The sequence below is a fragment of the Euleptes europaea genome, chromosome 4 (genome assembly GCF_029931775.1).
Source record: "Euleptes europaea isolate rEulEur1 chromosome 4, rEulEur1.hap1, whole genome shotgun sequence".
Lineage (NCBI taxonomy): Eukaryota > Metazoa > Chordata > Lepidosauria > Squamata > Sphaerodactylidae > Euleptes > Euleptes europaea.
The window spans coordinates 37966090-37993042 of NC_079315.1; the positions used below are offsets into that span (position 1 = coordinate 37966090).

The 26953-nt window shown below is 42.9% G+C and overlaps 1 protein-coding gene across 2 annotated transcripts in view; it reads right to left on the bottom strand.

The window, feature by feature from the left end:
* The window catches only part of SH3GL2 (SH3 domain containing GRB2 like 2, endophilin A1), a 115580-nt gene extending 90082 nt beyond the window's left edge, over positions 1–25498 (bottom strand). For both annotated transcript variants that reach the window (XM_056848148.1, XM_056848147.1), the window contains exon 1: positions 25430–25498. In XM_056848148.1, the coding sequence (XP_056704126.1) occupies positions 25430–25474 (45 nt within the window). In that variant the 5' untranslated portion in view covers positions 25475–25498. The remainder of the gene's footprint in view (positions 1–25429) is intronic.
* Between the last annotated feature and the right edge of the window lie 1455 nt (positions 25499–26953).

Genomic DNA, 26953 nt, shown 5'->3' on the forward strand with positions numbered 1-26953 from the left:
CTTTGCCCGACATAGCGTTCAGTTGGGCCCCAATAAATTCCAGATCCTGCAAAGGCTGGAGTTTAGATTTTGGGTAATTGATTATAAGCCCCAAACTCTCTAACATGTGAATTGCATAGGAGACCAGAGTTGCCAATGTTTCTGACGATTCCCCTATGAACAGCCAGTCGTCCAAGTACAGGTATGTAATGCAACCTCTAGTGCCAGGTACTTCGTATTTTGTAAACATATTTGTATTTTGTAAACATGACCGCTACTTTGTATTTTGTAAACACTCAGGGTGCAGTGGCTAAACGAAGTAGGAGAATATTAAATTCATAATGCTTTTCCCCCACAGACAAATCTAACGTGTTTTCTACATTCCCTATGGATTGAGATGTGGAAATATATGTCTTTTAAATCAAGAACAGCAACCACATATCCCTTTCCAATAGAGGTAGCACCTATCATTCTAAATTTTCTCACTCGTAGGAACTTATTAAGGCCTCTCATGTCTAGGCTGGGTGTCTTCCCTCCGTCTTTCTTACTGATTAAGAAATAATGTGAGTAGTAACAAATGGCTCATTTAGCCAATAATTCATTCACCTCTTTAAGAAGAAAGGGGTCTACCATGTTAGTAGTCTTACTCGGGGGGAGGCATGACTTGGGGGGGAGGCACAGAGGCAAATATGTAAACTCTAGAAAATAACCAGACTTCATTATTTTCAAAATTCCTGCCAACGGGACAGGAATAAAGACAACCTATCTCCAAATTTAAGTGCAGGTGCTAGTCATGCTGACTTTCCCTTCCCCAATATACTTGGGGAAGAGTGCCCCCCCTCTCCTATTTCTAGGTCTTGACAGAAACTTTATCTCCTGCTGTGAGGAGGTGTAGGGTGTGTGGAATGAAGCTTGCACTTGTGATTGGCCCTGGTATCTGTATGGCTTGTGAAATTGTTGGCCATGGTGAGGGAAATACCTCTGTTTGTATGAAGCAGGCTGATGTGGTGCTACTATCCCCAATGACTTTGAGAACGATTTGGTCTTTCTCAACCTGTCAAGGAACGTATCCATCTGCTCACTAAAGGAGCTTTTCCCTTCAAATAGCAGGTCTGCTATCCTAATCCTGGTATCACAGAGCAAAGCTGAGGCCTGTAGCCAAGAATGTCTGCGGAGGACAATGGACGAAGCCATAGCCTTACTAGATGAATCAGTTACTTGTCTCACCACTGTGAGTTGCTGCCAGCCCAAGCTAATCCCTTCTGCCTGTAAAATCTTAACTAAGGTTTCGTTGTCCCAATACATTGACTTACTTTACAGTGACATTATCTCCCATAAGAAATATTGGTATCGCCCCATTATGGCCAAGAAATTACAGATTTTGAGTGAGAGGGCCATGGACATGTAAAGCTTTTGGCCTAGGATGTCAAGCTTCTTGCCCTCTTTGTCCTGTGGTGAAAAGTGTGTGCTAGATCTAAATCTCCCCAGGAGTGCTTCCACGATCATGGAATTCACAAATTGATGGTGCAGCAGGAACTCACAACCATCTTGCCTAACTTTATACAAGGATTCTGCCATTTGGATCGAGGCAGGACCAGAAGCAGGTTTAGCACAATTGGCACTGATAATGTTCAGAATACACTTGACCATGGGCAAAGCCACTTTATAAAGGATGTCAGTAATAATGTACACTGGTTGAGGGTTTGTTGCCCTGAATTCCAGGTTAAGGGACTTGGCCATCCTGATGATTTGATGTACAAAGGCTCTGACATCTTCAGATGGGGAGGTAGATTTTGATTCCTCCACAAGATTCCCTGGTGATGGGAGAGAGATCATTTCAGATTCATCATCCATGCCCCATTGAGTCCTTCCTCTGACTCCAAAGCAGCAACACTCAGCATTGGAGACCATCTCGATGTGGAAGGCGCAGCTCAATTGACATCCGTCGACCTCGAAGGAGCAAGGCATCGAGTCGACTCCACCTTCAACTTCGAAGATGCCTGATGCTAGTTGGGTTCACGCACAGATTCCGAGCAGTGTCGAAGCGGGTGGATACTTCAACAAAGACAAGGCTCTGTATCTGTAGTGGCAACCACAGTTGTGTGTAATAGCAGTGGTGATCACCCTTATCATGACTGGTGTGACCCCTTGGGAGAATGACTTGCACAGCATTCTCTGGATGAAACAGGGATCTCAATGACATCATCCCCAGAAGATCGAGAGGCTTAGCTCCTTCACGATGGTGATGGAGTCCTTGGTCCTGAAAAGATTTCGATGGATGGAGATTGACATCAAGGGTGGGTTGTGTCCCTGTGCTCAGCCCGACTCTGAATCAGGGAGGCAACGCTGGCGCTGGGACTATCACAATGTCTTGCTGATCGGCTCCGACGTGATGGCTGCTCTTGTTGAGGACGAGTGTACCAACATCAAGGCAATCAACCCCAACAACTGGAACCAACACTACCATAGGACTGTTGTGCACTGGAGTGGAGATACTCAGCTCCTACATGGCAATAAGGAGGGTGATCTGTACTCAGTTGAAGTACGTGAAACAGGCAAAGGGGTAAGCCTTCTCTCTGTGGACCACTGGCTTGAAGGGCTGCATCCCAGCGACGTTTGGGCCTCCAGCCTCAGGGAGCCTCGATGTCAAGGCAACTTCAACATCGATCGGCGTCAAGATTAATCTGCCGACTCTGATGTTGTCGGGTGCAATGGCTTTGCCTTTTTTGGCACCTTTTCACCCGACTTGTCCCAAGATCGCTTGTTTGTCTTCTTGGTGGCGGGCAGAGAAGCCAGCATTCACCTCCGCCACTGATACTTGTGCAGTGGAAGTTGAGGGCACTGGAACAGAGACTATGAATGGTGAGCAGTCCTTGGAAGTTGAGAGGGTAGACTGACGGCCCAGCGACCTTCTTCATTAGGCTGGTTTAAGTTGGGTTGCTCTTTCCTGGCACACTTTGGGGGTAAGCAGGGCACAGGATTTACATGAAGCTGGGATATGGCCCTCCCCAAGCACATTAAACACTCATTGTGTCCATCAGTTTTAGCCATTTTCATGTTACAAGTAACACATTTCTTTAAAAGGGCTCCCTTTTTTAACTACCATGTTTTTCCATGTCTCCACACCAAACAAGAAAACCACTATGCTGAGGAAAATGATGAGCTGAAGCAAAGAACTCCTCTCTCCGTGGCGGCAGGAAGCGCTCCCTTCCCCCTGGTCACGTGACTGGGTGGGAAGATACAGCACTGGGTTGTGGGAGTGGAGCACTACTTTCTGCTCAAGTCTTCCTCCTTTCTTTTTTTAGTATACTGTTCATTTTCCTTGGCAATGTCATTCACACTATGGAATAGGCACCAGTGTGGTGTGGTGGTTAGGAGCGGTGGACTCAAATCTGGTGAACTGGGTTTGTTTCCCCACTCCTTCACATGAAGCCTGCTGGGTGACCTTGGGCTAGTCACAGTTCTCTCTGAACTCTCTCAGCCCTCCTACCTCACAAGGTGTCTGTCTGTTGTGTGGAGGGAAGGTGATTGTAAGTTGCTTTGAGACTCCTTAAAGGTAGAGAAAAACAGGGTATAAAAACTCTTCTTCAAAAATATTGATTTCACCTTTAACTCTTCCTATTTTGTTCCACCATTCAGCATGATGCCAAGCCATGTCACTTTGTTGCCACCCTCAGGTTGCTGGCTTGCTCAAAGGAATCTGCCTTTTCTCCCTTGAGCCACTCGAACTGACTCCCACAATGCTCATATGAAACCACTTCTCTCACATTCTCCAAATCAGTTCTCAATAACTATTTTTCCTGTACACAACAGCTTAGGCCGTTTCCAAACAAATGGTTTGCAACATTTCATTAGAACAACAAAAAGGGAATAAATACATCCTCCATGACCATAACATCTACAGAAAACATATTACCTTTTACAAAAGATGTCTTGATGATCTTTATGATGTGGGAGGGAGCCAAGCAATCTCTTATTAATTTTGGCCAATTCATCAACACCATACACAACACAATCAAACTTGAAATGACCTTTGACAAATCAAGGGTGCATTTTCTGGAAGTGGAAATTAAAAGAGCAGGTGTCACCTTGCAGACAGATGTCTATAGAAAGCCTACAGATGCAAATTCCTATTCATCAGGAGATAATTTCCATCCTTATCATTTAAAAAGAAATTTACCTTACCATCAATTATTAAGATTAAAAAGGAACTGCAGTACAGAAGGTGACTTTCATAGACTGGCTGAGTTACTGATGAACCAACTTGCAGAAAGGGGTTATTCTTCAAGAATATTAAAATGTGCATGGTTCAGGGCCAACTCATCAAGGACAACTTTGCTTACCCACAGGATCAGAGAGCTAAATACTGATAGAATGATAATACCCTTAACATACAACACCATATATAAACCAGCTCAGGCAATTATACCAAAATACTGGCACCTCTTGTTCAACATCCCAAGGTACCCAAATCCCCCCCTTTTCATAGCTAAAAGAGAGAAAAACCTTAGGACAGATTAGTGAGCAAAAAAGTTAGTGACTGCCAAAAGTTACAGATAATAGGAGTGGGAGAATAAGAGCAATACCAAAAGGTTTTTTTCCATGCGAACATTGCACGGTATGTATGAGTGGAGTAGGAAGTGTAGTAAGTGATTCCTGCGGAAACAACCTTAGTTCCTTTTCCCTACTGAAACTATCTAAAGCAGATTACCGTATATACTTGCATATAAGCCGAGTTTTTCAACCCCCAAAAAGGGGTGAAAAATTTGCCCTCGGCTTATACGCGAGTCACCCTGGAGGAGAGGCACCACTAAGGGGGGATTTGAGGTGGAAACTTACCTCCTCCTCCCCTTCTCTCCTCTCCTCACCCGGCATGTCCCGCGGCGGCAGCAGCAGTGACCCACTGCCCGACTTCTTGCTGCTTGAGAGCAGCAACAACCAACAACAATGCAGGCAGGCCTCGCCGCACCCACCCGGCCACACTGCCTGGGCAGGCAGCGCCGCTTGCGGGGCCACCTCCACGCTGCCCGCCAGAACGGCGGCGGCGGCCAGCGCAGAGGAGGAGGTCGAAGGAGCCGCGGTGGCGGCGGCAACCAGCACGGAGGAGGAGGCCAAAGGAGCCGCGGCGGCCAGTGCAAAGGAGGAGGCCGAAGGAGCCGCCGCCGCGGCTCCTTCCCCGGCCGCGGCTCCTTCGGCCTCCTTCTCCGCGCTGGCCGCCGCCGCGGCTCCTTCGGCCTCCTCCTCTGCGCTGGCCGCCGCCGCCCCTTCCCCGGCCACGGCGGGCTGTGTGGAGGCGGCCCCGTGAGTGGTGCGGCCTGCCCAGGCGGAGTGGCCAGGCGGGTGCGGCGAGGCCTGCCTACGTTGTTGTTGGTTGTTGCTGCTCTCGAGCAGCAAGAAGTCGGGTGGCTCTTTCGGCCTCCTCCTCCGCGCTGGCCGCCGCTGCCCCTTCCCCGGCCGTGGCTCCTTCGGCTCCTCCTCCACACTGGCCGCCACCGCCCCTTCCCCGGCCGCGGCTTTTTCGGCTCCTCCTCCATGCTGGCCACCACCGGCTTCTCCTCCGCACCTTTTAAAATCTTTCTCCCCATAACATACACCCTGGGAGGTAGGTGAGACTGAGAGAGTTCGGAGCTAGCCCAAAGTCACCCAGCAGGCTTCATGTGTAGGAGTGGGGAAACCAACCTGGCTCACCAGATCTGCGTCTGCTGCTCATGTGGAGGAGCAGGGAATCAAACCTGGCTCTCCAGATTAGAGTCCACCGCTCTTAACCACCACACCACGCTTGCTCTCAATCTTGTGGTGATTTTTAAAAAGGCAAACCATAAATGTTTTGTTCCATTATTGGGTCCCTGAAAATCTTAAGAGAAGTACCGTAGTTCTAGTATTCTGTTTAGCATCGCCATAATTGTCAGAATAACAGTTGAGGAACTGCCTTAAAGAACAAGACAGCCAAATGCTCAAGTGCAACATGAAAGTCATTCTGTTCTCAAGTCATCTGGAACAAGAATTATTGGCATTTGGATGCTGGTAGCAAACTCTTTTACTGACTCTCCTCTAATTTCCCTGTTTAATTTTAGAACTTTTTCTTATCCTCTTACAAATGGAGCCCAGTACTTCTACCGGTAATCCTGGACCAAAACAAAAACGCAGGTCATATGAAGCTGGTTTCAAACTTAAGGTTGTAGCAAGAGCAGAAGAAAGCAATAACAGTATTGCAAGTAGGGAATTTTGTGTTGATGAAAAACAAGTGAGGGAGTGGCGGAAAATGAAAGCTGACTTGGAAAAGATTCCAAAGGCAAAAAAAGCTCGACGTGGTTCAACGACTTCATATGGGGCTCTAGAGACTGAATTGCATAACTGGGTTATGGAGCGTCGTCAAAATGGTTACTGCGTAAAACGCATGGGAATTCGCTTACACGCCCTTCAAATGGCTAAAGACGACAAATTAAAAGCACCAGGCATTGAAAATTTTGTTGTGTCAGCAGGATGGTGTACCCGCTTCATGAATAGGTTTGACTTATGTTTGCGGCAAAGAACAAAGATTTCACAGAAGTTGCCAAAAGACCTTGAGGAAAAAGTGATGTCATTCCATAAATTCATCATAAAACAAAGAAGGCTCCATAACTATGACCTGGGAGATATTGGGAATATGGATGAAACACCTATGATCTTTGATCTTCCAAACAGAACTGTGGCAAGTTTGGGAGAAAAAACTATTTTACTCAGAACCACAGGAAATGAAAAAAAAAAACCATTTAACAGTCGTTCTGTCATGTTTAGCTAATGGAACTAAGCTGCGCCCTGTCATTATTTTCAAAAGAAAGACCTTTCCTAAAAAGGTCAAAAGGTCGAATTACAGTGCGCGCACATATTAAAGGCTGGATGGATGAAGACGGAACAAAAAAATGGCTGGAAGAAATTTGGAACGGACGACCAGGAGCAGCCTTAAAGAAAAAAACAACACTGCTAGTTTGGGATATGTTCAGAGGCCACACATCTGATGACATAAAAAAATTGGCAAAGTCTTCTCAAGTTACTTTGGCCGTTATTCCAGGTGGGCTTACATCTGTATTGCAGCCCCTAGATGTGTGTTTAAATAAACCTTTCAAGGACCGTGTGCGAAAGATGTGGCATGAATGGATGTCATCTGGTCAAGCCCAACTGACAAAAGTTGGAAATCTGATGAAGCCCGACATAGAATTGATAGCAAAGTGGGTTCGTGATGCATGGGAAGAGATTCCAGAGGACATGGTGCAACGTGCCTTCAAGAAATGTGGCATTAGTAATGCTATGGATGGCAGTGAAGACTGCGCTTTGTATGAGGACAACAGCAGTGATGGTGATGACTGCGAACTCAGAAATGATGACAATGTCTATGCTGATACCCTCACACCAGCTACAGCTGAAGCTCTGTTTGGACATACAGATGATGAGGAGGAATCCAGTTTTGAGGGATTTTAACTCTTGTGTTTTAGCTTGGTTGCTGATTGAGCTAAGGTTTTTGCACTTTTAACGTTATTGTTGATACCATATTGTTTTTGTTGACTCTCTTTTCCACTTACAGAGCTAGTGAGGAAGTGGTAGCCAAGACCATTACAAAGTAAAACTATTCAAGGAAACATAATTGCTATCAACAATTCAAATGAAAAGAGTCCTTGGGGGAGATAGAAAGATCTATACAGCTTGCATATTGTCACCTATGCATCTGAAGAAAAAAGCAATTGCTCAACCTAATTGAAAAGGCTACCTACGGTAAATTGCTAATCAATAGTTCTTGTTTATCTCTAGAGAGCATAAGTTCCTGCATCTATGAAAAATGTTGACATGTCTGTCCAATAGCACAGGTCATGAGAAATGGAGCCATTTCACAACAGAGCATCAGGCTCCTTGCCCATTAAGGATGAAGGAACTCATTATGTTGCAAAGGAGGCAAAGCCCAGGATAGTGTATAACATTCAGAAATGGAAAGATGAAATCAGGGATGGGGAAAGCATAAAAATTTCCACACATGTTCCAGCTCAACTATGCAGTACTGAGAAGAGGAAGTAAAAACAAGCAAACAAACAAAACATCCTGGTCTCGTGCTTTATTATTCAGGCCCAGGGCAAAAGGATCAGCTTTTTATTCACCTAGGCCCAAACTTCAGTAGTCAGGGCAATTCCAGACTGCCAACATTCAGGGCTGGGTGAGCAAGAAGATACTAATCTAGTTCCAGAGCTCAGCAGATTCATATTATTGCACTATGAGGGTAATTTTAAGGTTCTTACCTTCCCACAGTATTCTTTGTAGGCCCCTGTCTTGTGAAGTCTATGGAGCAAATAAAAACCAGCATATGTTAGCAACTATTACACTGCAGATTTGTCTCTGTGTGTGTGGAGTCTCTTACCGACTAATTCAAACAGCTGGTGACAACTGCTACTATCACATTGCTTATCTCCAGATGAAGTAGTTTGGATTAGTATTTTTAAGGAAAACAAATTGAGAAAGGATTTGGGGGGGCAATATGGGAGACGGGACAATAGGCTTTTGTATTCCCTTGATCACATCAGACAAATCAAATTGCTTTGCCCCACTTAGGAGGGCAATCCAAGAGCAATCCAGCAAAACAAAATCAGAAGAAATTTACGCTGGTAAATTAAGGCCCCCTCTATCTCTATCTATATATATGACTCAAAAGGTGAGCTCCTTGCAAAAATGTTTTGCTACTGTGGTTGAACCTGAGCCAAGGTTAATATTGCTTAATTCTGTATGTGAACAAGACCCAGATTCTGGAAAATGTAAAATACAAAACACAGAGATTATAACAATTGATGTGATGCACCACATTAAGCCAATGTTCAAAAGGCACAACTCATTCAGCAGAACATTTTGTTTTGTTAAATGTTTTTAATCTTCAAACATGGTTTCTTATTCATAGAACCATGCACCTCTTCCAAGTTCCTTCAAAATAGTTTCTATTAAATCAAAATTGCTTCTGCTCAAACTGCAGTGTGTTAAAATATCCAATGTGCTTTGGCTAGAAAAAATTCAGTGCAATCATGCAGTTCTCTGATCTGTGAATACACTGAGTTAGCTGGGAAATAGGATACATGTGCAAGTGTCCCTTCACATGCATTCCCTGCTTGAGGGATCTTAATTCTTGTGTATACACACATAGTGGGTGTAACATAGGGCTGTGCCAAAAAAAAAAAAAAAATCTGGTAAATTTTGGATTCAGGTCTATTGGGCCTGATTTTGGGGGGAGAAACCTGAAAAAAGCCGAATTCCCATACCGGTAAATATGGGAATTCAGTTTTTTCCAGGTTGCCTGAAAAAAATCAGGTCCAATAAAACCTATGGGCCTTTCTGCGGCTCCTGGGAGGGGCATTTTGCAGGTAGAGCCCCCAAATTTGCAGCGTATCTGCAAGGGACTCTCCTTGCAAGAACTCCCAAGTTTGGTGAAGATTGGGTCAGGGGGTCGGATTTTATGGGGTCTGGAAGGGGTCACCCCATCCTCTTCCATAGAAAATAGTGAAGTGGCTGACTGTATTCAGATTCTTTAGAGGGAACTTCTCTATGTATCTTAATGGAGGAGCCGGACTTTAAATAGATACATGAAGAAGAGGCATGTTATATCTGCAGACACAAATCCACAGTTTTGAGAACTGCAAAACCAAGCATCTGTGATAATGTCTTCTAGGTAGAAAAATTGCCCAAAATAATCTTACAAAAACCTCTGGAAGAGCATGACATTGTGAATGGATTCGTGGAATTCACTTACCAAAAATGAAATGAATTTACAGTCTTATGCTACATAATTAAAAACTACTCCTTTTTTCATGATGAATAATCTTTGGATTATAATGTATCTTAAATTAAAAACAATATTTAGATAGAGTTTTCCTCAAAAAGCATCTTATTAAAAAATCTGATTTAAATCAAAACAATCAGTTGTTTATTTTTTTAAAAGCATTTATTTTTATCCACCCTGCTTCCTCCATAAGGAATGCTCAGTTTGAGACCTCCCAACATTTTATGATTTTCCCCACTCACCCATATTGTGAAGGTGCCCCCACCACCTATTCTCACAACTCCAAAAATGCCCACAGGCTGTCCACCATGAAAACTTTGCTCATGCCAGCAGGGGCTCCTGCAGGTGCCAACCTGCAAATTGGCAAAATTGCAAAATGTACTGCCAGTACATGTGCCTTCTCTGTTGTGGCTCCTGCCTTGTGGAATGTACTGCCCAAGGAGATCAGTAAAGCTCCTACTCTCATGGCTTTCCAAAACTATGCAAACTGAACTATTCAAGAGGGCCTTTCTGAACAGGTAATAGGGTTGCACTGTACAAAATGGTTTACAAACATGCTTGGGTGGATGATTAGAGACTGTAGTGTATACTGCTGTATTTTTTTCTGGCAGTTCCAGAAAATAAAATAAAGATTGGGAATCCTAAGCAGCCAAAGGGAAAATTTTAGGATAACAATGAACAACATTAGCTGAAGTACTTTCATTGCTGCTATTTAAACATTTAGGGAATTAGCCAAGGTGTGATTCTTTTTGCTTGAGTAACTTTGGAGAGGAAGAAAACAACAGGCTTTACCTTGCAGCTTAGCAGATGAGAAAGCAATGTGGAAAGAAGCTCTGTGTAGGGCACAGCAGGGTTCTAGTTCCTATCAGAACATTTGCCCTCTGCCCTTGCAGAATAATTTTCATCCAATACACTTGTCGGGTAAAATGTTGGGAAAAGCTAGTCAGATGTTCTAATTCATACACTTATTGCAATCAATTTAAGAAGAATGCTTCCCATTATAATTTCGGTGGGAAACACCAGTGTTTCCTAGATGCATGTGCACAGAATTTATTTTTTAAAGCCCAGCATTCAACTGACTCACTTTATCTGTTAGCTGAAAAAAATGGTACTTCCCATAGTGGTCGTAACATGCATTGCTTACCTTTCTTCCCATAGTGTAGTTATTTATCCAGATAACAAGACATTTCTCTGCATTCCAGAGAGGGGTTATCACATTATAAAGTACAAACACAGGGAAAGGTGAGAACTGAAAGTAAAGTGACATTGTAATCAACAGGTATATTGCTCTACAGCCAAGAAGCTATGGACCTCTGTAATGGTTTCAAAACCCAAATTTTATGTTGTGTGTGTGTGTTAAGTGCCGTCAAGTCACTTCCAACTCATGGTGACCCTATGAAACAATGTCCTCCAAAATGTCCTATCTTTGACAGCCCTGCTCAGGTCTTGCAACTCGAGGGCTGTGGCTTCCTTTATTGAGTCAATCCATCTCTTATTGGGTCTTCCTCTTTTCCTGCTGCCCTCAACTTTCCTAGCATGACTGTCTTTTCTAGTGACTCTTGCCTTCTCATAATGTGACCAAAATACAATAGCCTCAGTTTAGTTATTTTAACTTCTAGGGTCAGTTCAGGCTTGATTTGATCTATAACCCACTGATGTGTTTTTTTGGCAGTCCATAGTATCCGTAACACTCTCCTCCAACACCACATTTCAAAGGAGTCTACTTTCTTCCTGTCAGCTTTCTTCATTGTCCAGCTTTCACACCCATACATAGTAATAGGGAATACGATGGCATGAATTAACCTAATCTTGGTGGCCAGACTTTTATGTTAGGCGTCAAAAATAAAAACGACCAAGAATGAACTGTGCAGAGAGCTGTCCATAGTGCTGATCTGCTTAGTCAATGTTGATGTACGGACTCAGAGGCTTTCATTCTTCTCCCTAAACTGGCCACTTCAGAACAGCTGCGTTTGGCTGGGGAATATTATGCAGAGCATTCATATTGAAAAAATGATGGGCTCTTCTAACTGAAGGTCCATAGGATTTGCACAAAACTGTGTTAAATAGATTTTTATTGGTTAATGGAACAAGTCCCCATTCTGCCAAACTGTCTGCCAGTTTCTTTCACTTTCCTTCATATTTTCCTACTTCACATTAGTGGTGCCGAGCTACTCACCAGAATGTCACCTATTCCCTCCCACTAAATGTTTTAAAACATGATAAAGGTACTGAACAAAGACAATTAAATGATACTTTTTAACACTATATTTATTGAATTGTACAACGATCATCATAATGTTAAGCATTTTTTTTCAAAAAGCGAAATTGGATCCTCCAACAAAAAGCAGTTTTGCACAAATAACTTGTCATTATGCTGTGGGGTCTTGTATTCAAGCTCATATAACTAGGAGTTGGCCACTAATGTAGAAATTAACTACAATATGTGCCAAAAGAGAGCAAAGACATATACAAATATAATTATGAGGCAGTTTGGAACAAAATAAAGAAGAATTTAGATACATGGACCAAACTAAAGATTTCATGGCTGGGCAAGATTGCTACTATAAAAACGAATGTTCTCCCACGCCTAATCTTTTTATTCCAAATGATTCCAATAAAAATTGATGACAAAATATTTAGTATCTGGCAGCGGAAACTTAATAAATTTGTATGGGGGGGGGGGAAGACCACGAATTAAATTCAAAATTATGGAGGATGACACAAGAAAAGGAGGACTATCGCTTCCAAACATAAAACTATACCATCAAGCAGCCACCTTGGTCCAACTAAAGGATTGGATATTGCATCCGGATGATAGAAATATCAAACTAGAACTGACAGATCTCCAATGTGGATCACATTATATGCTTTGGGGGGAAAACACTATGAAATATACGGATAAAATCAAAGGGCATTCGACTATTGAAAATATGATTAAAACCTGGCGAAAACTTAAACCAAGGCTAAGCCCCTCCCCTCCATTATTGATGGCTCCTTTTAATGCCCATGGTTCTATGGCGGAAAAACGCATGTTTGGGACAATAAAATATCGAGATTTAATAAAAAGATGCCAAATTCAAATCTCTGCAAGATATCCAGGATACATACCCACAAATGCCCTGGTTAACATGTCATCAATTATGGTCAAGATTTAAGGAAAAAAGCTAAAAGAAGAGACTGACTTTGAACAAATGATAAGTAAATCAAAGGAACATTTATTAGGAAAAATATACAAATTATTGAGGACTCATGACACAGAAGAAGAACAAATCAAGGCTTGCCAAATCAAATGGATGCAGAATTTTGATGAGACGATAACAACCGAAGAGTGGGAACAGCTATTTCGAAAGAACATCAAATTCACCCTTTGCCAAAGTATCCACAAAAATTGGTTCAAAATGCTTCATAGGTGGTATATAACGCCTAATGATATACAGAACATGAACAAACAAGCATCCGTCTTATGTTGGAAGTGCCACAAGATTAGAGGCACCTTCGATCATTGTTGGTGGTCATCTGAGTCAGTCCAAAAATTTTGGGAAAAAATCCATGCGAATATAGAAGGCATTGTAGGAAAGCGTATAGAGTACGATCCCAAAATATTCCTTTTGAACAAAATAAATAAGGATCAGCAAGATGTAATACGGCATCTTACAACAGCTGCAAGAGTTGTGATAGCGACAATGTGGAGAACAAAAAATCTTCCAGACATTCAAACATGGATCGATAAAGCTCTGGAATACATAACGATGGCGCAGCTAATGGAAGCATTAAAAGATAATTCAATAGAACAACATCAGGAAAAATGGAAATCCTTTTATGAATACATCAAAAACAACAGATAGTGCTTAGTTTATTTAAACAATAACTTATTTCAGTAAGAAATTAATTTCAATCTGTAAATAACCTGAAAATACAGTCCTACAACCTAAAGAGGGGTAGAAACAATTTAAGATAAACTGAATCCTAAATATTGTTCCCTTCCCCTTCCAGTTTTTTTCTGTATATCTATATATGATTTAAAATTAATTAAAAAATTAAAAAATATATGCAAAAATAGTATTTTGGAAACTAACAGCTGTGCAATTCTGCATTACAAGCAATGTTGATTTAATAAAAACAAGTTGGAGAGTGAAACATGTAGAGTTACATGGTTCTCTGGAGTTCTACAGTGCTGGGTTTCAAAGACAGCATTTTTGGCAGTTATTTTGAACCCTTATATCAAAGTTGGGGCCAATCTTTGCAAAAACAGTCCAAACTTTGAAGCTGAGAAGCAGTTCCATTTGACAGTTTATTGAATTGTGACCATGCATGGAAATCTGCTGAGAACTGGCTGACTGGCAGCCACATGGTTCTGAGTCTTCTCTTAGGGTGAAAACGCATGGTCGCTTTATCCTCCTTTAATCCCTGTTTCAGCCAGGATTGAATGCATGCATTTCGCCTAATGTGCGTTCGATCCTGGCTAAAACAGGGATTAAAGGAGGATAAAGCGACCGTGCGTTTTCGCCCTTAGTTCTGACTCTTCTCTTAGCTTACAGGATGGAGCAGTTTGATGCCTTTGAGCTTAGTAGGCATTTCCCTATGCAAGTCCAAAGAATAGTATTTTCTTTTGATATGAAATATTTCACCAAGTCTGCCTGGCCCTTCTCCTATTGCTTAGGTAGGCAGTGAGCACTTGGTGAAATAAACATTTGGCAGCTGATAAGCACAGGTAGAGGGGACAGCACAGTATCAGGTAGAGGGGGCAGCACAGTATCAGGTAGAGGGGGCAGCACATTAGCTCTTAGGTATTATTTATTTATAGCACCATGGCACAGAGTGGTAAAATGCAGTACTGCAGTCAAAGCTCTGCTCATGATCTGAGTTCGATCCTGACGGAAGTCGGTTTCAGGTAGCCGCTCAGGATTGACTCAGCCTTTCATCCTTCCAAGGTCAGTAAAATGAGTACCCAGCTTGCTGGGGGTAAAATGTAGACAATTTGGGAAGGCAATGGCAAACCACTCCATAAACATAGTCTGTCTAGTAAACATTGGGATGTGACATCACCCAAGTCAATAATGACCCGGTGCTTACACAGGGGACTACTTTTGCCTACCTATTCTTTATTGTGGATTATTTGCACGTGGATTGTAGCTACTGCTTTATCTTATGTATTTTGGTACATAAGCAATTTTGCTGGGACCCCCCGTTGCCCCTTTCCCCACAGAGCCATGCCAAAATACTACAGTGTGGCCCAGCAAGGAAAATTGGAGAGGAAATCTTCTAAAAGGGCTAAAAAAGGAGGCAGGAGTGACATGTGGCAGTGAACTGTCTGGTGGCATTTTGAAAATGGATCTCCCCTTAGTGGCTACAGAGAATTTAATTCTATGGCATCTAATTGAAGAGGAAATTAAACAAACAAGACCCCCTTTAGGTCTGCCCCCCTTAAACTGGGGAGGGCAAGGCTAACAAAAGTTACAAAGTCTGGTAAATAAGAACTTTCTTTGCACCAGATTTCTTGTAATATCATAAGCACTAATAAAAGCTTGAACCTCACTAGAGAAGACACAGGTGAGCCAACCAGGTATGTTCCATAAAAGAACTTTCAGAGAAGTTCAGCTTGAAGACTGATCCATGGATGGCGAGCACTGACCAGACTTCTTTTCAAATTCAAATCCTTTATTGGCATAGCGAGTCATTCAGGACATTCCATGGTTAATCAGATAATAAAATACAAATATCAATAACTAGAGAAAGAGTAGTGGGAATACCTAGGAATGCAATTATAACTAAAGCAGATATAATGGCTATGATCACAGAACTGTACATTAAGGCAGATTAACTTTTCCTTTTGTTTAATGATATAAAATGCAAATTTTGAAAAGACTACTATTTACCCGAACCCTGAAAAGGGTGAAAAAAGACTGAATGTGTATGTCTACTATTGTTTGTTTTATAAAATATATAATAAAATATGTTTAAAAAAGAAGAAAAGAAAAATAGTATTGTAAGCAATCACACAAGTATTCAGTACCTGACACAGAATATTCACCTGGCTTGTGCACCGGATTTAAGCAAACTTGATAATACAGAAACCAATAACAAACTGGTAAAAATAAATATAAATATGAAGGAGAACAGCTAAAGGATTTCAATTCTGGGGTATATTTTTGTGAAAGGCATATGACTCTAAAATAATCTCAGATTAGCAATGTAATTTGGCAGACAGTTTGCTCATGATTAAAATGAAGCAATTGAGGAGAACGGATCATGGAAAAAGGCACAACCAAAGAATTGTGACATTTATTCCAAGGAAATGCTGCACTCATTTTAAGAACTTAAGGTACAGCATGCAGTTTGTTATTGCAGTTGTTGCTTGTAATTATTATTTTATTCATTTCACACTCTTGTACGTTGTAATTGCAGTTTTAAATACATACTGCTGGTGCTAGGCTCTAGCCAAGAGTACGAGCTGCAGAAGCCACTGCTTCAAACCTCATCTCAACCAAGAGTACACCAAGTGACCATAGGCAAGCCACTGTACTTGTCCCATCTAACAAACACTCGCCTACCTTACTGGGCTGTTGTACCAAGTACTGCTGATGTAGGTAACATGCTTTAGTAAAGTACTATAAAAGTGCCACAATTACTGTATCCATTTTCTGCTACGCATTTACTATTGCATGACAACCAGTCATATCTGAAGCTTCACTAGCATAAAGTGCATTAATAATCATAAACAGCCTCAATTTTTAATTAAGACATCAATATCTTAAATATTAGCTCACCAGCAGTCTGATTCATTCAGTTTGCATGCCAGAGATTAGAACAATTATTCAAATTCATTTAAAAAATTTTACTTTATGAAAAATCTCCATCTGTTCTCATATTTTGTCCTTAACTGTGGCTACTTCAGTGTGGTGGCACAAAGTCCGCATACTAATGCCTTCTCTCATTCTATATAAAACAAGGAAAGGATTCTTTCAAGAGGATGAGTGAAAAAGAACCAAAGGACAGCATAGCTTCTTTTCTATTGATCTTTCCATCAAATAGCATCATTTATCTTTTAAGAAAGGACCTTAAAGCACTCATCCCCTAATTAAATCAATTTTAAGGACTGGTTCACAAAAGCAGTAGAATGAGGCAGCAAAGCCCTGCTGGTGATGATAAGGTTGCCAACCTCCAGGTGGAGCCTGTTGTCCTCCCAGAAGTACAGGTTCAATCCCCACTCTGCCATGCAACCCCACTGGGTGACCCTAGGCCAGTTACAAACTCTCAGCCTAACCCACCTTACAAGGGTTGTTGTGAGGATAAAATGGAGAATACTGTTAGCCACTTTGGATTCTCACAGGGGAGAAATGCAGGATATAAATGAAGTAAATAAATGAAAATGTGGTTCACCCCTAGCGTAACACTTTCATGAATGAGAGGATCTGCTCTCCTTTTTTCCCCTGGGTATTATGCAATTATTTCCTTTTAATTTTGATTTTTTCCCCCAGTGGAACCATGTTGCAGTCAGAAAAAATCTGGGCTTTACTAGCTTTTCCAAACATTCACAGCAATTGTTTGGTAAAGACTCAGCTTTACTAGTCATACCAATAAGAAACTGGCTAGACAGATCCTAACCAATTTCCATACTTGTAGGAAACTCCCCAAATTGCTTTTGAGGGTTTTGAACATATTGGAATCATGTTGTTCTGAAATGAAGGGTAGCTGACAAGCTTCCAATGGGTGTTCAAGGGTTAAGCCTTAAAAGCTGGATTGTAGAATAAAATCACAGTTGAGCCACTAAAGGAAAGCATCTATCCCTAGATAAAATTAATTCTGATGCCAAGATATACCTGAGATCATTAAAATAAAGTTGGTAGTCTACCCCACCTCCAGCCCTCCAACTGGTTGTGCCCCATTGCTTTCCTCTGGGAAATCACAGCATGGGATCACAGCTGTCTGTGAACACTGAGATGGGAGCTCTTTGATGTGAACCAATTATTTTTTTGCCAAGTTAAATATTGCAGTAAATCCCCACACCTGCAGAGGATAAGCAGACAAGATTATGACTATGGTTAGCAGGTTAACTATGGTTACAGTGAACTATACAATTAAGTTATAGATCCAAATGATAAAATAAAAAAATCCTTATCATAAAAACCTGTGAGATTCTGATGTGGGCACACATTTCACTTTGTACAATCATGCAATGCATTTTACAACACTCACACAGTTTTTTAGGGCGAGTTGGCTAGGTTTCTGAGACATCTGCCCTAATGTCAGATTAAGAAAGTGTGGTACTGTTTTGCATTTCAAGATTAAATCCAGGGTTGGGGGAGTAATTAAACATTAGGTAACAGTGTTTCTGCTTCTGATAAATCATAACTGAGCACAAAGTTAAACAGAAAGGAGCCCTTGGGTAATTCTAAATGCTGGTGGATGGCTTTTTATAGCAAAACCAAAAAAAAAAAAGTCATTTGGCAAGCAAAAATCGCTGACCTTCCAAAATTTACAGTGCAGTCCTTAGAAGAATACAACTCTGATTAGGATTGCACTGTTGAAGTCAGTTTTCCATGACAGTTTCTACCCGCACAAATATGAAGTGTGTGTGTGTGTGGTAAAAAGATTTTTAGTAATACTAACAAAGACTGCCATGAGAAGCAAGTGTCACAGGACTACTCACCTGAATAGGATTGGAAGCTTCATCTACTACAGGGACTTGTACTTTACTTACGCTACTCCTCTGAGCGGGGAATCTGAGACAGGTAGCTAAACATCACTTGTGCTTCTAGCAAGTAAACAGAACTCCTCCTGTACCAGACTAGAAGTTTAGTAAGTAGAATGTTTCAGAGGGGCCATCAAAGGAAGTAGAAGTGGTTGTCCATCAGGTGGCTGTTAATTTACATTTGACCAACTATCTCTCAAAATTTCCAAGCTAGTGATTTGCAAGACCAAGGAAAGGTTCCTTATTCAGATCCACATCTCCAGGATCTGCAATGTTACCCAAAAATGATCACTGCTTATTGGATGCCTCAGCCTTCAAGGACAATTGGAGGATCACATTAAGTTTGCAGATGGTTAGGATAACAAAACAGTATCCAACAATGATTTCTCCATTACAACAAACAGACAGAATTGAAGATGGCAGCAAATTTCTACTTTCAGAAATTCCACTGCAGTTATCAGATGCAAAGAAACTGCTTCCCCATAATGTACCCCCCACAACCCATTCAAATAACATATGGATCTAAGAACCAAATCATGGGGGGGTAATTATATGGGTCCCTACTGTCTAATTACCACCATGGCAAAACCAGAAGACAATAGTGAGGAGGGGAGGAGTTCTATATCAGTGGTTCTATATTCTACTTTTTAGATTCTGGCACAGCTACTCAAGTATACACATTCAACCTAATTTCCCTTTTTGTTTCTTCCTTAACATGCCTGGCTTTTAATTATGTTTGATTTGTACATCACCTAGCAGGTTTTGAAGCTTTATAAAATATGGTGGCAGTTGTGAAGGAAGCATGTGTGTTCATAAAATTACACCTTACCCTAAAAAAGCCATCAAAGGAAGTCCCGATCCTTTGCCAGAGTCCACTTCTGTGGTTTTTAAAAGAGGACAACAGCTACTTACAAACATCTTCACAACTACGGACACATATTGTATACTCTGGCATCTGTACCAAGTAAACATATTGTACATTCTGGTTTTGGTACCAGGTATGAAATTCAGGATAATAGACACACACACTAACAAAAGCACTGTGCTGCTGAATTCTTCTGTCTAGAAGTAGTTCGGAAATTGAAGGAACTTTCTTTCACCAATGGTGTATGTGCGAAAAAGCACAAAAATATTGGAAGATGATACACAGAGAAATTCAGGGAATGCTGCACACCAACTTTGACTTAGACACTAAGTACATGTTGCTTGGGATAATTCCAGCTCAGTTACAATGTACATACAAGGAACTTTTTCAGTATGCAACAATGGCGGCGAGAACTTTATTTGCCACTTATTGGAAAGCCAAGAGAATTCCGGAATTATCAGAGTGGATTACAAAAATGCACGAGTTTGCAACTATGTCAAGTCTAACAAATTTGCTTTGAAGAATGCCGATTGACGATCACAAGCAGAGATGGCAACTGTTTTTAGATAGATATGCTTGAAACAGGGGATAATGAAAGACAGCAATAACAGTCGAAAAGCTACATATTTTCTAATAGCTGAGCCAAGATTTAGAAAAGAGATATTAGCTATAGTCAAAAGGTATAATGGTTTACAAGACAGCTTATTAGACTAGATTAATTATATTTTTCAATTTTATAAGAGATTGTAGGTGGGGTTAAGACTGGCTATAACGGGCATGGACAAAGAGTGTAACGAAATGTTATATTTCCCCTATGTACCCTTCAAAATTTAATACAAAAAAAAATTCCTACTGTTGATAAACTAGTTTGAACACCTGCAGTGATCTTGATTTTAAACCTGCGCATGTTAAGTGCCATCAAGTCGATTCCGACCTATGGAGACCCTGCGAATTAATGTCCTCCAAAACATGATTTAAACCTACACAAATACAGTATCAGTCTCTGCAGTTCTGGTGCCAGCTTTGTCTGTCTCCATATCAACAGAGGCAAATCTATTCCTAATAATATTGGGGATACTCTCAACTGCTCATCTACCAACATAATAATATACGCTGAAAGTTAAAAGAGAAAGAGCCAAAGCAGGACTACAGCTGAACATCAAGAAAACAAAAGTAATGACTACAGGAGAATTACACAACTTTAAGGTTGACAATGAGGAAATTGAAATTGTTCAAGACTTTCTATTCCTTGGCTGCACCATCAACCAAAAGGGAGACTTCAGCCAAGAAATCAGAAGGAGATTGAGACTGGGAAGGGCAGCCATGAAGGAGCTAGAAAAGATTTTGAAGTGTAAGGATGTGTCACTGGCCACCAAGACTAGATTAATTCATGCCATCGTATTTCCTATTTCTATGTATGGGTGTGAAAGCTGGACAGTGAAGAAAGCTGATAGGAAGAAAGTAGATTCCTTTGAAATATGGTGTTGGAGGAGAGTGTTACGGATACCGTGGACTGCCAAAAAAACAAATCAGTGGGTTATAGATCAAATCAAGCCTGAACTGACCCTAGAAGCTAAAATGACTAAACTGAGGCTATCGTATTTTGGTCACATCATGAGACGACAAGAGTCACCGGAAAAGACAGTCATGCTAGGAAAAGTTGAGGGCAGCAGGAAAAGAGGAAGACCCAAGAAGAGATGGACTGACTCAATAAAGGAAGCCACAGCCCTCAAGATGCAAGATCTGAGCAAGGCTGTCAAAGATAGGACATTTTGGAGGACTTTCATTCATGGGGTCACCATGAGTCGGAAGCGACTTGACGGCACTTAACACTCACACACATCATATGGGTTGGATCCAGCCAGCTTTTTCACTCAATCCCTCCTAATTCCCGACCTTATTACAACCTTCTCCCAAATTAGGACTTTTATTCATGCAGGTCTGATGATCCCCATGTTCAAAGGGGATCCTCTCCGCCCTTGTTTAGCAGCTGGTTAAATTCAATGTCTGCAATGCTGTTTTACTGCCTACCAGGTCAAACAGGTGAGTCTCTATGCAAAACAAGAACAGGCACGAATCCAACAGCAAACATTGGCAACATCCAGAGATGGACGAGATAACTTTTTAGTCTCCCATGCCACTCTATTGCTAACCTGAAAGGCAGCCTACTTCAACAACAGAACTTCAAAAGGGAGACTTCAGGGTGGAAATTCTGAATTAAATTTATCAGGTTGACTATTTCACAGTTTGTGTCTGGCACTCACTACTGATATTAAACTAGTTCAGCAAAACTAGGAAGACTGAGCATGAATAGCAGCAATAACTGGCAACATCACATTGAGCTGATCTTGTATACATTTGAGCTTTGCATAGAAATGGTCACAGACTGTACTGCTTGCATTTCATGGCCTTTTGGTTCCACTGCTTACAGTTTGCTTCCCTCCATGGATGCTTAGCTGCTAGCCAAGATACCAAAATGCTTCTGATAAAATTGGCTCTGATCTACATAATATTTTGCCATAATAAATCTGGTAGCTATAAGGGAAAAAAATATTCCTTGTTTGTGCTGTAACAGACTAACACACCTGATTCTCTGGACCGTATCATGATAAGAAGGCAAAAAGCCATTCCAGGGTTCTAATCAACACTCTCAGTTGGCAGCCTTCTAAAAGTTAAACACCTTTCTCCAACTATAAACTTCACACTTGCCGATCCGGTTCATGGCACTTAAGAGTTTACTCATTAGGAATGCTATTAATACCATGTCCAGTGGAGACATTTAAAGCCTCTTTCAACTTGTGTTTAATTGACCTGCAGTAGACCGCAGCTTCACTATACTGAACTGTAAAAGGAGCGGAGAAGCAAAGAAAGGAGAATGACTCAGTTCCACTAATGGTTCTTGCAGCCTTTATCAAATAGCTATGCCATTGTACAGATCAATTCATATTTCTGTCTCCCATGCAAATCTGTATAAATAAAAAGAGATATCCAGGTTGGGAAATATCTGGAGAGGGCGGAGTTTGGGGAGGGGAAGGTACCACAGAGTGCACTCTCCAAATCAGCCACCTTCATCAGGGGAACTGAATTCTAAGTTATATAAACTTAACGTGATTTTACAAATAAATTTTATTTACCATATTACATATGTTCACACATAGAAATATGCCTTAAATCCACTACTGAGGAAGCTAGACTATTAATTATTCCCTCCCATTTAATACAGACAACACATAGGTTTTGTGAGTGTAAACCTATACCATGTGCATACGGAGAGAGAGAGAACAGTATGCCTTGGGGAACCTCCCTCCCCCAACGCAGGAGGAGGCATGTGATTTGTACTTGTTAAAAGTCATCCAAGTTCTGCTATTGACCTAATGGAATTTGCACGTGTGCCTGTTAGAAACGATTGATCAAAGCCAGAAACAACGTCAGTAGTGTCACTGGACTATTGATCCAACATTCTCTGCTAAGAAGTCCTTTCCTATTTAAAGAAAGACTTCAGTGACTCCTGTCACTACTAAAATCATTTCATAGAATCATAGAGTTGGAAGGGACCACCAGGGTCATCTAGTCCAACCCCCTGCACAATGCAGGAAATTAACAACTACCTCCCCCCACATCCCCAGTGACCCCAACCCTCCCCCCGCCATGCAGCATCCCACAATCAAAGCACTCCCGACAGATGACAGATGGCCATCTAGCCTCTGCTTAAAGACCTCCAAAGACAGGGACTCCACCACACTCCGAGGCAGCACATTTCCACCGTCGAACAGCCCTCACTGTCAGAAAGTTCTTCCTAATGTTTAGGTGGAATCGCTTTTCTATTAGTTTAAATCCATTACTCCGTGTCCTAGTTTCTGGAGCAACAGAGAACAAGCTAGTTCCCTCATCAACATGACATCCCTTCAAATATTTAAACATTTAAAAGACTTCTGATTAACAACAGGGGACTTCTTTCCACCATGTTTTAATCATGAATGTGCCTAACCTGTGATAAAACTGTCAACATTTCCCTTCCTCCTACACCAGATTTAACCATAAACACTGTTAATGTGGTTAAAGCCAGATAGGACAGAAATTATAAACGATAAAATAAGAAAATGATGACACATTGCCCTGTCATGCCTGTTACTGAACATGCCATATTGATGTTAAGAGCATTAAACAATTGTTGCGATACCATGCGATACCATGCCATGCTTCCCAAGTAAAGCATTTGCCAAAGCTCACTTGGATACCATTAGCTAAAATTCAGCACTAATGAAATTAATTGATGATGGCATAATGGGAATTAGATTGGAGGGCAAGCATCTATTGAGCTATGCTATTAGCTCTGGGAGGAAGGCCTGAGATTCCTACAACATATTATGATGCATCCGTGCAAAGCTAGCCACCAAACCACATTCCTTCCCGCAAGAGGTTCACTAGGATGATTTTTTAAGTGGCGTGAAGGTCCTTCACAAGAAACATGTAATAGGTGGTATGTTTTAGGCTAGGATACCACTGCAGTCCCACCGCAGAGGATCTCCTTTGATCAGGACCCCGCTGTGAGCTGAACTGGAACCTAGTCCTGATACTGCAATACAAAAATACAACTTCTGAAATCATGCGCCGTAACAACACATTTGTGCCTGTTAGGCAGCATTTTTTCACCACCACTAGTCATAAACATGGCAATCTGAAAACTAAACTAACAAACATTGCAGGTTTAGAATCTATGATAACATTTTTAAAACACGTCCCTTCACATCGCAGCACTGAGACATTCTCCCGAAACACTTTCAATAGATTAATGTTTGCCCTGCACAGAAACAGCCTTAAGAAATAGTAGCTGAGCCTTAAAATATCCACCATGCATCCCCAAAACACCACTTTGCTCAGGTTTCTAAGTATTTATATACAATTTTTACACTAAATTCTACACTGGAATTTATAAGCCTGGTCTTTGGTTCAGCGCCGTTCTCTCACAGAGCAACTAATGTTTGGGGCGGCCAGTTAACTGACAGCATTCTGGAGGGAGCGGGAGGGATGGTGGCAGCAATGGTTTCCCGGTGGAGAAACCGAGACGGGGGTGGGGGCAGAACTGTGCACAAAATCAGGGACAGGGTCTCATGATGCGACGGAGCAGCTTGTCAGATCAAAGCTCAGTAGCCACATCACTGCAAGGTCACCGGAGGGGGACTTTTACATAATCAGCGTCCCGTTCCAAGACTCAGTTGGGAGGTATGGGAACAGCGCAATCGACCCACAGCCCTCGACTCTCCCCCCACTCCTGCACGCACGCACGTTGCAATCCCAGCCCGTCCTCTGTACTCGGTACTCCCCCTCCCCTTCCGCCAAGGGCTGCAGCAGTGGGGGATGAACAGCTACAAATCCTCCCGGTGCCTGCTAGGCATCGGCTAAAGTGCTCCAATGCGGGGGAGGGGGAGGGGGAGGGGGAGGGGGAGGGGGAGGGGGAGGGGGAGGGGGAGGGGGAAGAGAAGGATCTGACGTCTCCTACTAACCAGCCGGGACTCTAATCCGAAGCCACGCTAGTGTGATTGCTCCGAATAAATAAATAAATAAATAAATAAATAAAATCAAGGCGGGGTGGTGGTGCTGTCCCCTTCGCCTCCTCCCCAGAGAGCACAATGCAGTATGCGTTAGCTGTTTGATGCTGCAGACCTGTCCAACCAAGCGCTACCCAAAGACTCATGCCAGCTTCGGCTACAGACGGCCGAGCCGGACTCTTTTGCATTGCCAGCCCCGACCGTTGCAAGAGCAGAACGGGACGGGGGCCCTTCCGGCCGCGCGAAGCGGGGAGTCCCCCGCGGATCCCGCCCTTCTTGCGGCCTTCGAGAGAACCCCTGGGCGCCTCTCCCGACACCAACCGCCAGCCAACGGCGTCCGCGCGCGAGCCGCCCGAGCGCAGCGCCCCCTAGAGGCCCGCCGCCCCCCTGCACCGCCAGTCCCGGGGAGAAGCGCATCGGCGCCTTGGAGGGCGGGAAGCGCGTCTCGCGCTCGGCCACCGAGGCGCGTCCGTTGAGGGGCCCCTCACCCCCCCTCCCCAGCCCCACCCCGGGGGGGCCAAGCGCTTCACGCCACCCGGCCCCAGCCCCCCCCCCACCTGAGTGGCCTTGTGGAACTGCTTCTTCAAGCCTGCGACGGACATCGCTGCCGGCTGGTCCCGGGAGCTGTGAGGAGAGCTGCGAAAGGCCCGGGGGGGGGGAGGGGCAGCTCCGAAGGGGAACCGTGCCGCTGGCCTCTCTTGCCCGCCGCTCTCGCCTCCTCTTTCCCCCCTCGTGCCTGGACAGGTTCTCAGATGCCGGCCTGTGGTGCAGAAACACCCCTGACGTCAGAGCTAGGGAACCCGGCCCCTTAAAGGGACAGCGCGCGGCTGTGTGTGCTCTGGGATGTACTAAAACGAATGACAAGTCAGCCCATTGGAAGCAATGGGAGAGGCTGCCCAGCCCATTGAAGATAATGGGAGAAGAGAGTGTCGGTTGACGCAAGTCAACCGACACTCTCTTCTCCCATTATCTTCAATGGGCTGTGCAGCCTCTCCCATTGCTTCCAATGGGCTGACTTGTCATTCGTTTTAGTACATCCCGTGTGCTCTGCGCCGTTTGTGGTTAATCGTTTTCGGTGCTTCTAGTAGTAACGCACCCGACGGAATATTTAACAAGACATCCGAAGCAGAGGTACACCTATCTGAATCCATTGAAGTAAATGGTCTTCGACGGGTGGGAGCTGATGCTGCTTAGGATGCCACCGTTAGTCTTAGAAGTAAGGCTCATTGGTTTCAGTGGAGCTTACTCCCGAGAAGGAGAAGAGTTGGTTTTTACATGCTGACTTTCTCTACCACTTAAGGGAGTCTCAAACCAGCTTACAGTCACCTTCCCTTCCCCTCAACAGACACCTTGTGAGGTAGATGGGGCCAAGAGAGCTGTGACTAGCCCAAGGTCACCCAGCTGGCTTCATGTGGAGGAACAGGGAAACCAACCCGGTTCACCAGATTAGCCTCCGCCGCTCAGGTGGAGGAGTGGGGAATCAAACCCAGTTCTCCAGATCAGACTCCACCGCTCCAAACCACCGCTCTTGACCACTACACCACGCTGGCTAGGTAAGTTTGCCTAGTTTTGCCCGCTGGCTTTGTGAACCACTGGTTCCACTATCGGTTCTGGAAGATCCACTGAACCGCTTACTGCTGCACTTTTGTGCAAGTCCCCTCAGATGCTGACTCTAGGAATGTTAAAAAAAGAGGAATAATGAGCTAGTGCACCAATGATGTGTTTTATATTGAAGCAGCCCTTTGGTCCTTCAAAGTCAGTATAATTTACTCTTAAGACTCAAAAATTTTCAAAGTAAACTCTTCGGACTCACAGGGCACTCAATTAAGAGCATAAAGGGAGCACCAAAAGGCAGAGGAATAAACAGGTGGCAGCTCACCTCACTGCAGATCTCCAGCGATCCCAATACCCACCTACAAGATTTTAAAAACTAGTAGTCTGACTGCAGTGGTTCTAGGTTTCTGGTAGAGGTCTTTCATATAACCAACCACCAGGTCCTTTTTAAACTGGAAATCTGACACCAGGAATTGAACCTGGGATTTTTTGCATGCAAATCACATACTCATCCACCAAGCCACAGT